Here is an 18,135-nt window from a genome sequence, read left to right on the forward strand (position 1 = left end):
GTGCAGTGATAAAAGATATTTTCCACTTAGCAGTAGCAGTTATCAGCGAAATCACAGTTCATGCTGTCGTAAAATGTACAGTTTCTCGACTGGACGAGAATTTGTTTCTTCACAGGATGGAAACTTGGTCTCATCACAGTTGTGTTTGCAGCCATATCACATGACCAACCTGAGAAATCCAGCTATAGCGAAAACGAGGCTATTAAGTTCTTGCACTCCCAGATCCTTCGCACCCAAATAGCTACAGACCAGACTGCTCTAGCACTGAGGAATTCATAGACGGTCCCAGCTGGGTCACGGAATCATAGAGCGCAAACTCACTGATCGCCATAGACATAACAAGATTGATAATGATTTATTAGCACGTGTTTTGCTTGGAGGAAGCTTTCTTGGCGTGATTTGCAAGTTTGGCCTTACGTAACCCCGACTGGAGGAGAAAAATACATCGCTGTCGTCGTCTCAGGCTGGGCTACCGTACAGGTGTACTCACTAAGCTGGCTGAGTAGCTCTATTACTATTAATTATGTGTGACCCAATTCGTGCGTCATTAATTGTGTTGCTTGCAGTTTTGACTATTTGGACAAAACCTTCTTTCCAGCAGATAGAAACATGCAAGGAAAAATCTATGGAACAGCGGGAAGAGCAAGCAAACGTTGTTTTGTCTGGTTTTATACGTCAGGTGTACAGGAAACCTCGCTCAAAAATGTATTCCTGTGAAGTTCGCGTTGTTCGGGTTTTCAAAGGGGACTCTGTATTGAATGGAAACATGGAAGGACACTCGCCTTTCGCCCCAGCAATGCTCATGATTGACGGTTTCGGAGATCCGACCATTTGCGAGAACACTGTCAATACAGGAGATACGAGACTTTTCCTTCTCGAAAGACAAAAAGATGGAAATCTGAAGCTGAATTCAAGCGTTGTTCGAATAACCATGAACAATTTGGATCGAGCGGAAGCTGCAGTATCTGGTAAGTCAAAGTGTTCACTTAATACGACTATCTCTATGATTAGAAACAACGGTCTCTTGACAGCTTTGATTTCGAAACATATACCGTTCGTATTCGAAAGGGACTGCCGTAGAGGCTCAGCGGTAAAAATTCTCTACACTACATATATTTTAAGTTTTTAGGACACAAGATTTGTTTTTCTGTGACACGTCGCTGGCAACTCGACTTGATTGCACTTGTAGTTGTAGTGCACAAGTTGATGAAGCATGGAGCTATAAAAAGGGAGTTCCATGGTTTAAGTAAGTGCCAAAATGGCAAAAATTGATTTGTAAAGTTTTATAACAAGGACGCAGCAAGTAGTGTTTTTGTTGCCATTGGTATTAGTGGTGTTATAGATGGTATTCTTGTAAATCATTGCTAAAAGGACCAAATCATTCGACGTAAAGCCTGATCCAAATTATTGTAAACGCGCAATAAAAAACACCCATTGATATAGCACGTACAGACTACCACCATGGAACAACCAACTCGGGGGTATGGATATACACTACTTTATGTCCATGTTATAAACATTGGGATGGGCACCGCGTACTGTTTCCCACTGAAAGGTATTGTGAAATGTCACCAGAAGCGCCATTGGTCAAAACTTTTCAGATTTCCATATCATTACAAATAAATAACTGCTTTGCATTTTAATATCATACTCGAAAACGTTCACCATTTACTTAAAATGTTTGCAGTTGAGTTAAAGTGATAAAGAGGGCGAAAAGTTGAAAAAGCCGCAGCGGTAGTCCATATAAATTGTATAATTGTACTTTGAACGAGAGTCCGGCCATGGACAGATTTGGAAGTACCGTTTGATCTCCAAGCCGTCAGAAAAGTGCATTCTTGAAATACTGTCGGCTCATGTTTGTCTAATTTGTATTAGACGTGGCTTATATATTGGCAGATCTACTTTCCATTCTGTGAAAACAAGCAACTTTTTTGCAACAAAATTGCATATGGTTATTCTGTTTAAATCATACTGCTTTTGATGAATTTTACAATTGCAAGGAATCAGGAGTAGGAGCTGGTAAACTGAACAGACCATAGGCAATCACTTCTGTTGTTGCTAATTTTTAACCAGTTTGTGGGCATGCGTGTGTGATGCATGGAAAGTGTGTGTCAAAGGGCACAGTGATAACAAGTCCATTTTGGTATTGTTTAATGAGTGTTACTGCTGTCAAAGTTTGCATGACATTTTTTCTTTTCAATAAAAATCAGTAACAGTGATTAACATTAATTGTAATGTCCAGTATTAGTGTCAATTGATGAAATTCATTTTATATAAAACTACATTATATGGGAAAGAGCATCATAGCATCGTGGATTTTTTATAAACCAGAAGATCTACCATACATTTTGCCTTGAATATACCAATCAGCCCAACTCTTCATGGGCACTGAATAAGGCAGACCCTCATACATATACATGTCAATGAAAACGCTTTGTGATATTGTGTTATTGAATAGGGGTCAGTAAGACGTTTCACTAACACTGCTCTAGACATTCAAGGTAAAAGTACTTAATGGAGCATTACCAGTGAGAGTTAAACTATCAGAGAATATCATAGGCTATGGTTTAGGCTACCTAAATATAGCCGTAATACATGCTAAGAAGCTTTGTTGTTTCTGAATTGGTTTCTAAAAGTGTCTTCTTTAAGATTATGTGTGAACAGCTGATAGTGACATTAATAATAGTGGTGACATAACTGTACACAGCATGATCAACTGGCGCACACAAGCTCAGGATGCAATTCATACAACAATAGAGCACCAGTACAGCCAGTAGAATGGAGGAAGAATTAAGTTTCATGTACACTTTTCATGTACATGTTTCTACCATAGTAAAAATGCCTAAGTTGATTTGAATGAAATCACTCTTGGTTTGGTAGGTATTGTTCCAAAAGTTGCTGCTAGTGTTGCACATGATTGTTAGTTGAGGTGCAGACGTGATATTTCCAACTTGGGTTTTTAAGTTTATCGTTGTATGTTGAAATGACACCATCTGTCTGGTGTAAAGGCAAAACTTTATCAATGTTTCAGCGTTGTGTATTTCAGCAACTGATATCTAATTTGCATGAAAAATCAGGCAAAGTTTTTTATGTTTGAAAAATGACACGCTTGTAAGCTGTGGAATAGATAAGGTAGAATGAGCATGTAAAACTTTACTTGGTGCAGACAAACTAATGAAATTGAGATGTAGAAATACAATCATACTGAGAGAATTTTAGTATTACCTTCTGCTGTTCATTATCAAGAGTTCTCATGTTATCTTTATAACTTCACTACTTTTAAGCAGTGTACAATTAACCCTTTTCCTGCAGAGCGCCCTTGTCCGTTATCCTGCCAAGTCAGTAGAAAACCACCCCACAATATGTGCATGCAAAAGATTGGCTCTCCTGCACTGCCAGGCATTTTGGCAGAAACTGCCAATTTTCAGGGTAGTTTTAGCCGTACTAATACATGTTAGACTTCAATAATTTTTACATGCCCGTAGACAGGGGAAGGTGCTCAAGGGTTACTGCAGAAAAAATTGAGGTCACCGGCTTTGTTTGCCCCAGGGGGTGCGTCATTTTAATGCCGTTTCATGCTTACTTTTTCAGAAATAAGCTCCTTCACTGGTTAAAGTCGAGGGCAAATTGAAGTTTGCAAAGGTTAATGCATCGGCGAAACTATTCAGAAATGAGATAAATAATTAAAAAATTCTTTTTAAAAATACTGTTTTTTTATTATGTATACCACAGCACACGAATTCTATAAACCGAGAAAAGCATTCTCGTCACCATCTCGAGAGAGATGTGACTGCGACTATCGGATTCCGTACACAAGTCCCCCCCCCGGTCGGTCATGCTGCTGTAAGCCAGGACTTCATGTCGAACGTTGGAGCTGCCGATTTGCGAGGCACTATCTTGTTGGTCTTGATGAAAAATGGTGCTGAAGGCACGTTTCTACACCGTTTAAATGCATTTTCCAGCAAGCGCTTGTATTGTTTCTTTGGTGCCATGCCGTTAATGTGTTGATCAAAGACCGTGTTTTCTGTCTACCATTTTGCTGGTGATAAGGCGGATACTACACAGTTTGCCTCGTGTTTGTCGTTCACACCCTTGATTGAAATAAACTGGGCAAAGTTTCATTGTTTTATAGTAATGACACTTCCCTTTTCACGCTTGCTTTTTAGCGACTTCACACACTAAGCTTGCCTTTTAGTGACTTCACACACTATGCGTGCACATATTTTCACATGTACGTTCTCCATTCACACGGACAGCGTGTTGACAAACTGTGAATGAAGATAGTCAAAACAAGGGTAGCGGAAACTGTCCAAAACGTAGCGGAACAATGGGAAGCGTAGTGGGGCAAAGTGTAAGCGTAGCGGGGCCGCTACGCTAAAACTGCCTGGGGAGAACACTGAACTTGTTTGCATACTTGGTGCATACATACCGTATTCCTCTGATTCTAAACCCCTCTCATTTATAACGCCCCCCAGGATTATTTTATCCATACGTTATTGGCCGTTAGTTCGTTTATAACATCTCCGCGGGGGTACACCAAAATTCTGACCGGAACAATAGAGCCATTGTCATGTAATGAGACAAGGATATGTGCGACACCTACGTTGCTTATCAAAGTCACAAACAAGTGCCAAAGTGACGTATCAAACCTCAAAACAAGCCAACTATTATTCGGTGTCGGAACATGTAAATTGGGAACGGTTCTATCGTTCCTGGCGATGCAATTTTACTTGGATTTCGCTACGTAAATGAACATTAAAAGAGTTGGATTTTTGAGCGTTTTGATCTAGTACAATGCCGTCTTTTCGTCACTGTCATTTTGTTACCGTCAAAATAAGCAGATTTTTGAACATCTTGATCAAGTATGAATCGAATATTTCAATGCCATTTGGCTACCATAACATGAACATTACGATAGTCGGGTTTTTGAACTCTCGATCAAGTACGATTCGCTCATTTCACGTGGTGAAAAAATCGTTCCTTTCCATGGGTATCGCGAATTCGCTTAACGGAACTGAAGATAACATGATTTCCAAGGAGTTTCCGGTACTCGATGATGACTTATCAAATGAATCCGTAGGACTCGTGTTTGATGACGGGGGGAAGATGACGACATAGACTTTGACGGGTTTGACTTCGATTAAGAGGGCAATTGTATCGACAAACGCGACATCCGAAGTTTCTTCCGCACATGAACTGAAAATTCTTTGAATTTCTTTCGTTAATCAGGGCGTATTTTTCGAAAATTGCAGGAGAGAGCTCTATAATTCACTCTCCTGAAGCTATCCGGGCGAGTGGTAGGCGAGTGATTTAGCAGCTCCCCTGAAAATAGTCAGGCGAGTGAAAAAAAAATGTGTCATCTCTTGTGATTTGAATATGGCACTGCTTAAATTAGGAGAGTGACTGAACAGGTCCCCTGGGAACAGTATGGAGAGTGCATGAATAAAATTTATTATGAAAACAATATGCACTAGCTGTCATTCTTATTGTTATGTAATAGAGAAGGGAGAAAATATGGCACAGTACAATAAATTACCCACAATCGTGTTTGCTTTGTACCAACGACGTCAATTTTCTTATAACTTTTTCAGTTGTGCATAAAAGCAATAATATGCAGACTCAAGATAATTGATTAATTATATTTATTAAAAGTACGTTGAAATATTGTGGTATAAATTTAAAAGAAACTGTTAAATAACCATAAAGTCACATTCTGCTGGTACTACAAATGCCACAGTTTTGGGAAGCAAGTTATGACCAACTGAAGGGGTCATTCTCTGAAAAAAGTTAGCATGTAAATTTCTTTCGTCTTTTCTATTTGGAAAAAAATCAATATCCTTTTGTTTCATAAAACTGGTGCAACTAGTCTCCCTACTTTCCATCACTTTATTCTGTATGGCTGAGGACACAATCAGTGGAAAATTTGCAAAAATGCTATCTCCTCTCTCAATCAAGCACAATTTTCTTATTCCTTTGTGTCCAAGAATTTATCTACACATGGGAGACATGGTAGACTTCACAGGGGAATCTACGTTGGTACAAATCATGATGTATTATGGGCAATCTGTAGTACTGTGTATGGGTTATGTATTTTGATAGATGGAACAGGATAAGCAGTGTTCTCCCACCCAAATATTCATAGCATATTGGCTAACTTTCAACATTTTTCGAACAATAAATATGCAGAAATGTGGCCTCTGTTGTATTCATGGACAAATAGATGAAGTTATACTTTTTAAAAGGACGTGTAACTTTTTCATGATTTTTTTCATACAAGCCTTTTAAAAATACCATATGGTATGCACATTAGATATATTGGCATTAAGACAAAAACCTACCAAAACAACAGTGCTGTCATCAAACATGTTTGGTTTTGAACATGGAGGTAGTTTTTTTACCTCCATTGTTTGAGCTCCGCCGAGTACGCGAACAGAACTAGATTTTACACTGAATCGTGCTACAAGCAGTCCACAGTCAAGCTATGTTTCATTTGTTTGCGTTTGCGGCCCGCTGAAACATTCTGCATGCTCGTTGGTCTTCAACCAAAGTTAACTTGGCCGATTGTTACCGCGATATATCGAAGTGATCACAAGTTTACATTTCACAAAACAAAACGAATTTATCATAACAGCCACGTCGAGGTACACGATCCGCGGTGTGTACACTCGAAGGCTTACAAGGCCGAGGGCAAGAGGTATCATTTTACGACAGTCACAGACAACTCCTATGCTGTACGCCAAAATGTCGCAAAAATTTACGTCTTTTAAAGTTTTACAGTAGAATGAACTCATGATCGTTTCGTGATCTTTTTTTAGAAGTATCGGGCATCTCTCCAACTTTTCAGAGTCAATTTAATTATTTTAAGCTTTCAAAGGACCAAGAGACCTAGCATTCGCTCAAGCTAAACTGTTTAAATAGAGATTATGCATTTGTTTCCGCGAGTTGCGACGTGTAGTCCCAGTCATCATGTCGTAGACATTTTCTCCACGTTCGATCTCGATAGCGTAAGCAATATGATCCTCGTTTGTCACGCATATTTTTCCTATGAAATCTTGCTGCGGCAGGATAACCATTTGCGTTTTGAACACTTCGAAAGAATATGGCAGCCAAGAAAACGGAATTGGTTTGAGAATGTGAGAATGAAGGGCTGTACTTTGTACATTTGTGTAAATGTAAATTCCGAACCGTAGTGGTGCTATATTGAAGTGTTAGGCCCGCCGCCGATACGCTATCACTAGACGAGTACTATTGTAATACTGTGTCACATTGTTGCACCTAAATCGATCCATTCCATTGCTAGAATGTGCTTGCCGAGAACGTAATTCATACTGAAGTGAAGTGAACTGAATATTGAAAGCATAATTTTATTCGCTACACTGTGCTTCGCGCGTCGATCGGAGGAGATTAGAGTATGTTACATTTTGGATACAACGTGTGCCTTTGGTCTCCAAAACTTGAGTCCCAGCCGTGGCGCGAGCGGCTAATCGCTCTCGCGGAATTTGATTTGCGCGAGCGGTAGGCGAGCGGAGCGATTGCTCGCCTCAAAACATAAGGTCTGGTTAATGTTTTATCAATTTTGTACATAGTTTTTCTCATGTAATAAATATATTTATTGTTTGAACAGCATTTCTTGCTTATGTGTGTCCTTTTCCTGAACTAGTCCTGGCAATGAGTAGGCGATAGTGTAACAGATTTTCAAGATTATGCATTCTTTCGGAGTCTTGCGAGGGATAAATACCCAACTTCATAAACGACCCTGATACACTTACCGGTACAGTTAGAACAAAAATGTGCATATTCGTACCATATTCCGAACAGTTGATCATAGATGACTGAATTCCACATCAAGAGACATTTCATTCATTGATACAAATAAAAAAAAACTTCAAAGATTTATTGCCAAAAATTTGATTCATCAAATTGTAAGCAGATTGGCGTAGCAATCTTTCGTTTCGGCAAGCCGATGCTTCAACACTTTATCAGTTCAAGCCCAGCGCCTGCCTGTTCGTAAGATCACATTTCGTTTTGAGATAACGGTTAGACTTTTTGAAACTACCGTAGGAGCAAAATAATAAAGCTCACAACGTGTAATTGATCCTTTTTTTAAGGAGTACGCTAATTGAAAATCGTAAATAGAAAACATCGGACGGACACCATCACACTGTATGCATGTGCTGAACAGAATTTTACCCTGACCTCATGCACTGACACCTTTTACCTATTACTTGAATTGACCAATCACAGCCAGCGAAACTTTAGGGACTTTCCCTTTACTCATTGTCTGACATTTGTGGCCATGCTATGGGGAACTAGCTGCTGCTGGGGAGCGCAACGAAGTATCGTGGTGATTATCTATACACGAAATACGAAGATTTATTGCTATCGTATTGTTTAGCAAAAGAGGGTATGGCAAATACGCTAAATTTCAAAGCTTGTCAATCTCCATTAATTTATACTGTACAGTTTTGACTGCCAGTATCGACGCAGCATGGCCATGCATGGGTCGATATCACAAAGTATGAGTTGTCTGCAGCGCTCACGTGAATAAAAAAATCTTGGCATAAAATTTGCATAACATTGCATTCATTAGCATAAATTAACTACAACGTTCGATTTCGCAGTGACATCCGTTTATACAACCCCCCCACATCTTTTCCGTCACCTTTGGTTCAGCAAAGGGGGTTTTAGAATCAGAGGAATATGGTAAACTGCACAAGGACAACTTTACATGACGATGGTTGCACCAATCACAGACAATAAATATTTCAATCCAAACAGGATCAAGAGTGCCCCAAAACAGTTGATCTGGAGGGGACTATATAGTTGAGACTGACTTATTTTCTAGGAATTATCCTTCTGAATGGAATCTGATAAAGCTTGACAATTTGATATTTCTTTTGTTACATTACTATATACTAAGCTGTATGACAAAAGAGACGATTTCAATTTTGAAATCATAAACTTTCCCTTTTTGTCGAGCAATATACCATCATCTCCAGCTTATGGTGTGTATATTTAACAACTCCTCAGATACAGTAGAGCATGCCATTCATATGAGGACTTTCGAGTTAGACACAGCCTATTAGCTCAAAAGTTAGTGAGGCAAGGATTCTCAGAAAGTAGATTAGTGAAATCATTTAAGAAGTTCTACGGTAGATACGGAGATGTTGTATCAAAATATGACCTGTCTGTTTCTCAAATGATGAGTGACAGCATACCAAATTTTGACTCACAAAAGTAATTTGGTGAATTCACCAAATAACAATGAATTTGTCGCTTTTGGTCAATCTTGACGGGTGCGGCTAGCTGGCAGGGTACGCTTACCCATTCCGGACACCTGGTACCACCACTATTTTGTGGTTCAAGATGACCCCATTGCCTTTGTCATCATCTATATGTTCCTTGGACCTGGTAAATTTCACAGTTTACCTTGAATGATAACGATTATTGTACCTGATTTGATGTCTATTATATTGCAGTGTTTCCGCTGCCCGCTCGCCAAATCGCAAATGCGAGAAAAAAGTAGCATTTGGCGAGAGGATTTTGGCAAAAGTTAGCCAAACTTGCGAATCGAAAATTGCACTATGACGTCATCACTTTGTCTGTCCGCGCGCACATGTCCTGCATTCAACTTGAGACGTAATGTTTATCTCTGTGCATCCTCGACCTCATGCGTCAGGAGATCCTATTTGTAACACATACAAAACTGAGTATGAATAAAATTGTAACGAAATAACTCACAAATCAATAGTACCGCATGTATATCATGACTAGTTGACTAAAATGTTGCGAAGTTTTGGGTTTGACTACGCGCAATGTGTGCCTACAGATAACTCCGTGCAGTGACAGCCATCATGATGTCATCGACACTGAATTGAAGGATCGTAGTGACGGTGAAACTGAGCAAAAACGGCAAACTTTCCTTTTTGACTTTGGCTGCTCCACCAATATGGGGGGAACCACCCCTACAACACACATTCTAAGCGCAAGTAAAGCTATGAAATGGAAAGAAAATTATGATCAATGTAGGAAAGTCGACCGTGAATTTGGAAAGGAAGGTAGCGGCATGCATGGTCAAAAGCATACGCATGGCATTTTTTAGAATGTAGAGCGAGTAAGGCACTCTTGAATAGCGAAAATGTTCGTGGTGTATTGCTGCCAACAAGAAAATACCTTTACTGGCGTTAGAAACTTGTGTGAATTGGCTTCCTTAACCCTTTTCCTGCCGAGCGCCCTTGTCCGTTATCCTGCCAAGTCAGTAGAAAACCGCCCTATAATATGTGCCTGCAAAAGATTGGCTCTCCTGCATGTTATCCTGCCAGGCATTTTGGCAGAAATCGCCCATTTTCAAGGTAGTTTTAGCCGTACTTATACATGTTAGACTTTGATAATTTCTACATGCCCGTAGACAGGGGAAGGAGCTCAAGGGTTACTGCAGAAAAAAATTGAGGTCACCGGCTTTGTTTGCCCCTGGGAGTACGTCATTTTATTGCCGTTTCATGTTTATTTTTTCTGAAATAAACTCCTTCAGTATTGCGCACGTCCGCTAGGCACAAACATCACCTCACTCGTCTGTTAGTCAGAGGCCCTGGGGGTCATGCTAGGGGTGCGGCAGCACTGGCAAACCTGTCCTGTTTCCCCAGGGTAGGGTCAATTGAATACGTACCTTCAACGACTTGGTAGTGTAGCACAAAAACTACGTTTTTGCCGTTGTATTAACGACATGGCTGAGCCATTGAAGCACAGCTCCACGTAGTTTAGCCAGCTCATTTGGGAGTTGGCTTACGAGTGTTACCGTTCATTACCGACTTAATCGAGTGGTCCTCAGTCAGGTACGGGTTTTTACCGTCATGGCTTGGGCTGCAGCTAACCAGTGATAACCAGTCACTACACCCAAGTCGTCAGTCTCACTTTTGCGATGCACGGGTACAACGCAATATGCTTCCATTGTTCTAGCCATGGACGTGTCCACATGCCTGGCGGCCATTGTACTTCTAGCTGGTTTGCATAACAAAAGCAGTCCCTGCTAAGTGCAGGCGGTATCCCCGTAGCATTTATTTATTTATTTATTTTACTTTATTTAAACAGGATAAGTCAATTCATTTCCCACACAAGGTGTTCTATGATCTCCCATGACGTCCTGCATAAAAAGCAAAAGGTACACAACAAACAAATAAAAAACAGACACGTAGAATGAAAAAAAATGACAAAAGTACATCAAAAGTGACGAGGCTTAAAAACACAAAGCGTACAAATTAAACATATTTCTTCACTAAAGATTTAAAATTGCAAAGTTCTTTTTGAGATTTTATATATGAGGGTAGAGTATCCATAGTCTTGTGCCTCTATTCAGAAATGTGTTTCTACCCTTCTGTAGGCGGGACATGGGCACAATTAATTTATCACTAACAGTAGATCTTGTAAAACGCCTGGAAGCGCTTAACAAAATAAGCTCTTGAAAATCAGTAGATAAATATGGAGGGGCAAATCTATTAAAACATTTCCAAGTCATCACAGCTAACTGTATATTCCACTGATGGTTTATAGGATGCCATTTTAGATGAGATAAGGCCAATGATGACGAAGAAAACTTTCCCCTACCAAGAACTAATTTGGCTGCTCTACTATGCAACCTCTGAATCTTTGTTTGCATTCCTTTACTGCACGTCATCCAGACAACGCCACAATACGTCATCAATGGAAAAACTAACGCTTTCACCATCAACTCACAGGTTTTCTGGTCGAGAAATTTGCATATACGCCATATGGCTCCAAGACGTCTCGATACAGATTCGGCAATCATATTACCATGAGATTCCCAGTTTAAATATTGGTCTAACACAACACCAAGATATTTAAATTGACTGACAACATCAATTTCGATATCATTAAATTTCAAAACTAAATTTCTATTTCTATTTCTGAGACGTTGAGGTGTACCAAAAATCATGGACTTAGTTTTGTCAACGTTAAGGATTAATCTGTTTGTATCCATCCATTTACTAACTGATATAAAATCACTGAGTAACGAGTTTTGTATTTTTTGCAAGTCATCTGCTGCATAAAACAATGCGGTGTCATCAGCATATAAAACCACTTTGCATAATTTAGTTACAGATGGCAGATCATTTACATACATCAAAAAGAAAAGTGGCCCTAAAATCGAGCCTTGGGGCACTCCAATTTGGACAGGTGATGCTTCTGACAGAGATCTATTTATATTCGTGCGTTGTGTGCGATCTGCTAGATAGTTTTTCATCCAATCAAGTTCAAGACCGTTCACGCCAAACTTTGACAGCTTTTCCAACAACAACACATGATTGACAGTGTCGAAAGCTTTTGATCGGTCAATATAAATAGCACCTGTCAGCATTCCACTGTCCATGTTGGAGAGAATATAATCGACAACATTTAAAAGGGAAGTTTCGGTAGAGTGTGATGGCCTAAAACCTGATTGGTTGTCACGTATGAGGCCATTCTCATTTAAATAACTATAAAGTTGAGAATGAACAGCACGTTCCAAAATCTTTGTAGCTATAGGCAACACCGATATTGGACGATAGTTGTTCATGTCAGATTTGCTACCCTTTTTAAAAAGTGGTGTAACCTTGGCCATTTTCCACTGGTCAGGAATTTTTCCAGTACGTAGTGACATATTGAATAAATGAGTGAGGGACCTATATATGATAGGAGCTCCACATTTGAGTAATTTTGCCGGGATGGAATCAAGACCAGTTGCCTTGGTAATTGAAATACTATTGAGTTGGTCCAAAACAAAAGTTGGATCAATTTCTTTAAAAACGAACTTGCGTACTTTCGAATTTTTGTGACCAGCTGATAGGATGTTGTTGGCTAAATCTCCAAAAGAATTTGTAAGTTTCAAGCCAATATTGGCAAAAAAATCGTTAAAAGAATTTGCCATCTTAATATCATCCGCAATAATATCATCACCACATTTGATATTTGATGGTCCAGCCGATATATTACCAGGCAATAAGTTTCGAATGGTTTTCCAAAGCTTACTGCCATCATTTTTATTTTTCTTTATTTCGTTTCTATAGTGTTCCTTTTTCAATTTTGTTGCCAAATTATTTGCCTTATTTCTCCACATAACATACGACGCCCACTTTTCCGATGTCTTGTGACCTCATGTCACCTTTTGAATTCCCCGTACGCAAACAGCGTACGTAGTTACCAATGCGTCGGCAACAGGATACGTTTGCCTGCAAACCAGAGCCAATACTTTGGACGATGGAATAAATAAAAAATCCAAAGCCACGTCCATTGAATGGCATGGCCAAGGCGGTGAAGGACGTTGCCTGGCTTGAACTTGCAGAGCTGAAGCCCAGCTTAGTACGTCGGACACCAGTTTGTAATGGTATTTCCAAGTCGTTCATATCCGTTCCATCGGAGGAACAAGTCGAGCTGTCCCGTCAAAAATACGTTCTCATTTTCAGTCACGCACAACTGAATAAGCGACTTTCGTCTCACACCATCGGCACCATCTGCCAAGTCATTTGCAAGAGGTAGCCTTCTAGATTAGCATTGCCGAGTTGGTCTTGAAAGTTCGGCAGCAATCTGTATAGTGCCAAGCAGCCAAGTACGTCCAACTCCGCCAGAAAACGTCACCATGCTATCCTGCCAAGTCCGCTAAAAAGCGATAAAAAAACCCAGCCCCCCTCGGGTGTGGGGGGACTGGTGGACAGGTTTCTGCACCTTTCCCTGTCTATCGACTCCTTGCGAACCCATTTCGAGGGGAAAAGGCGTTCCTTGTCAGAAAACCTCTCCTCGGATGACCCCTAAACGCACAGGGGATAGCAAAACGTAGTGCCGTCGACTTGGCAGGAAAGGGGGTACCCAAAAAGGGCCCGATTTCCACCGGGTTGGTAGAATAACGGTCACCAGTGCTTAGATTCTGGCTACACCGAATTTCAAGCGGATTTTCACCGACTTGGCAGGAAAAGGGTTAAATATAAATTCGCGACAATTTTCAGTGTATCAAGGACCGTGGTGCAGACTGTCAGAGAAGCGCTTGCTCGTCTGCCGAGTGGGCCAAATTCCGCGTTCACATCGTGCAAATAAATACGCAAAGTCTTGTCGCGATATTTGAGCATTTAACTTGACCGTCAGTGAAACAAAAAGATGTTTCTCCATATCAAAAGGGTATATATTTGATATTTTACGGTTCTGTTTACTAATAGACGTGAACATTTGGATTTATGATCCGTGATTTCCGCGATCCACATTCTCGCAAGCCAGAGCAATAATTTCCGCTCCGCTGACCTACGCAAGGTAGCGCTGAGCTGTTGCCGTAAAGAGGCGCGTGGTTTACGACGATGGCGATCCATGACATGATTCAAGCTGGCTGTGAATACACACTGACGTCTTTGATGATGACCCCTGATCCAAGCGCCATTGATACGCTGTGCGCTGTCCGAGCTTCGCTTGCTAAACTTCAAGCGTAAAGCAAATGTATTGGAAGTCTAAAAAAATGCAAATATTTCTCAAGTCTGAGAGTATTTTACTTTCGAACTGCTACGAGAATGGATATCTGATTCGTTTGAAAAAACTAGTATGCTGAACCAGGTTTCGTGCCGTTGTCTGTAGCGATATGTACACAGGACAGTATCGCATGATATACAGAGGTCGCGTTTACGCGTAAATCACGCGTATTTGACGCCGAAAATATTCATATGACGCGAAAATATGAGTTGATGCGTCGAGCTTGATGCGCACATCAGCCGCATGAGACGTTCAATTCACGGCTTGCCACACTCACGCAGTTGACCATAGACCATCAATATGCAATATATCTATTGAAATCAGCCATGTTTGATTGACAAATGCACGTGCATGCAGACATTGAATCTGTGAAATTGTATCATATTGTATTCTTGTCGTTACAGTATACATAAAATTAGAACCCCCTTGCTTTGTCTTGTCACAAAGGAGACTGTATAGTGATTGAAACATTTTAGCTCAGTGGCTCACATGTACGTCGATACGTTGCTACTTGTTAAAAATGCCTTGGCGGAAGTGTGGGACGAAGCAAGGGCAACTTGGTGAGCAACCCAGTGGACTTTTGTCAAGTACAAAAATTTACGATGATACGAATAATTACTACGTTGTTTTGGCGACCTGTCATGACCCCATAACAAAGATCGATTGTTTATCTGATTCATTATTTCATCTCTCAAACTCTGAAATAATTGTTGCAGTTTACAAAAAAAATTAGTGCAACCGGATTTTTTAAATACTATTGGATTGAAATAATAGATTACGTCGACTGAGACTGAACCATCTTTGTAACTGAGGTTCGATGAGTGTCTTTTACTGCGTCGGATCGTGAAGCACGTGTTAGTGATTTCAAATAAAAACCCCACAAAGATTGCAACATTGTAATAAAGGACGTCTTTTGACCAATATGACATTTAACGGATCTCGCAGGCACAGATTCAAACGAAATTGTTTGGTAGTAGTGAACAGAGAATTATTGAAGCGATGTCAAAGAAAATTCAATCCAGTTAATTTTCCTTCAATTTCGGCACCGGCTCCAGACAACGACACGCCACAGTCACCCGAACCTGGCTCGGCCTCTGACATGTCCAGCCAAGAGGTCGCAAGTTGCCCTCCTGAGAAAAGAGCAAAATCCGCGACGGCGAGAAAGTACCGACCTGAGTGGGAGACGGAGTTCGTGTGGTTGAAGAAACAGAAACTGAAAATTGACGGCCATGAAGTCGATCGAATGTTTTGCTCTATATGCCGTTGCAGTGCAATGAATAATGCTTTCACAAGTGTTGAAGGATGTGGCGACCTCCAGCGATCGGCGCTCACACGACATCGAAAGATCATAAAATTGCGGTAAAATCTAAGCCGCTGAAGTCACGATGGAAACCGTCGTCAATCAAACTGCTGATAAGAGAAAAGATTCGCACGCTGGCATGATTCGTACGGTATATATGATGGCAAAAAACGAAATGGCAGATGATTTGTTTTCATCACTTATCGAACTTCAGCTACAAAACGACTGCAAGGCGCTATTGGAGGCACCCCTGTACAAACACCACAGTAGCGTTTCTGAAATGCAAGAAGCAATTGCTTATGTTATAAACGAAGATCTTCAACGTGAAATTAACGCCAGTCCGCTAATATCAGTCATAGTTGACGAGACTGTAAATGTTACCATTGATAAAAAACTTATCGTGTTTCTGAGAATTATTGCGGACGCAAAACCGAAGAACGTTTTTTCGGGTAATATTACTATCCAAGCTGGTAATGCGGAGACGGTGACTGCAGCTATTTTCGCAGAGCTTGAGCGACGAAACATCGATTCAAGGAAGGTAATCGGTCTTGGCTCTGATGGAGCCTCGGTCATGACAGGTCGCCATAACGGAGTGGGAGTACGTATGCGTAGGGTAAACCCGTACTTGACACAAGTCCACTGCGCCGCTCACCGTGTCGCTCTTGCTTCGTCGGATGCTTCAAAGGGCGTTGAACAAGTAGCAAAGTATCGACGTACTGTGAATTCTGTGTACAATTACTTCGAGTACTCTGCCTCGAGATACGAACGTTTGAGGGAACTTAACCGCGCACTCGACAATCTTGATTTCTTGAGCCTAAAACAACCGTGCTCTGTGCGCTGGCTATCGTTATCACGCGCCGTGAAATCAATTCAGAGCAATTGGCCAGCCCTTGTCATGGAGCTCGATGAAGATGCTCGCACTAATCCTACTGCTGACGGAATTGTCCGACAGTTAAAGCAGTACGCGTTCATTGCTTTGACGCACACATTTGCTGATATTCTGCCAATCATGGATCGACTGAATTTGGTCTTTCAGCGGGAAAATGTTAACTTGTCGTTGGTAAAACCCATGGTAAACGCTACGATCGCCAGCCTTGATGAATTACAGCGTTGTCAAATGTCAGGCGTCAATGAACGAAATTTTGATCGAGAATTTCGTGAGTCAAATAGCCACTTCAGAGGGCACCTCCTGACATATGCCAGTGACACCAATGCAGCCTACGGCCGAGTACGCGTGGATTTTATCGCGCATCTCATCACAAGTCTGAGGGGTCGCTTTCCAGAGGAAGATCTCAATTTATTGAGCTGCCTTGACAAGGTTTTGAATGTCCGAAACTATCCAAATGAAAACTTGAACGAGTACGCGATCGCCGAAATCGCAGTATTGGCAGACTACTTCGGAACACCAAAGGTCAATGATGCTGGTGTTGCAATCGCGCCACTGCTTGACGGAAATCAATTGCGCGAACAGTTTGCCACCGTAAAGCGATCATTGGTGGGACACGGCATTGGAAAATTTGATGATGCCTGTCGCATTCTCATCTAAGATTACGGGGATATTTTCCCATCATTCAAATCACTGGCACATGTGGCACTTGTTTTGCCGATATCTAGTGTACCATGTGAGCGGGGATTTAGCACTCAAAATAGGATCAAGACAGCCAGGCGATCTCGGCTGACGGACGATCATGTCAATACACTCATGCTAATTTCAATACACGGACCGCCATTAGCAGACTTCGACATCGATCGCGCGGTGACAACATTTAATGTGAAACAAAGGAAGAAATGATGAGGTTGATTGAAGTACAATATTCCTTCGAAAGCGCCATTTTGTACAATTTTATTAGACAGTGAGACACTAACATGTTGTGTTGACTCCATACTGATATTTCCATGGGCATTTCGTCTCTCCGTGACTGCAAAGTTGTCTTCTGGTATCTCCGTCATGCTGGTTTTACTGTATAGTTAACATTTTCTCCTGTTCAAAGATGTGAAGAATACTTACCATGTTTGTTTATTTTTCCCAGTCTCAGTCAAATATCGAGACTTGATTTATTGTTGACACAGTGTTGAACGTTAATTTTTTAAAGGGCATGACCCCACTATGTAAACATGTAAAGCTTATCTGGCTTTCTACGTCAATGTGACAACTTGTTACATACAGTGTTTAAATAAACAGGGATTACCCTGGCTCAAGAACGGCATGAGATAAAATCGCACATGAAAAAAAAACAGTGGGAGAATTTCAAAGTCTGTGGGAACCTGACCTAACTTTCCCAGATTTTCTGCATATTGGTTAATTTGCATAACAATACACTCAGTGAGACAGT

General features: G+C 40.8%; 1 protein-coding gene across 1 annotated transcript in view; it reads left to right on the forward strand.

Moving 5' to 3' along the window:
- The first annotated feature begins 214 nt into the window (after positions 1-214).
- The window catches only part of LOC139137842 (agrin-like), a 246,189-nt gene continuing 228,268 nt past the window's right edge, over positions 215-18,135 (forward strand). Inside the window, exon 1 of the mRNA XM_070706137.1 lies at positions 215-968. Within this exon, the coding sequence (XP_070562238.1) occupies positions 524-968 (445 nt within the window). The 5' untranslated portion in view covers positions 215-523. The remainder of the gene's footprint in view (positions 969-18,135) is intronic.

Source organism: Ptychodera flava, chromosome 7, assembly GCF_041260155.1.
Source record: "Ptychodera flava strain L36383 chromosome 7, AS_Pfla_20210202, whole genome shotgun sequence".
In the NCBI taxonomy this organism is placed as follows: domain Eukaryota; kingdom Metazoa; phylum Hemichordata; class Enteropneusta; family Ptychoderidae; genus Ptychodera; species Ptychodera flava.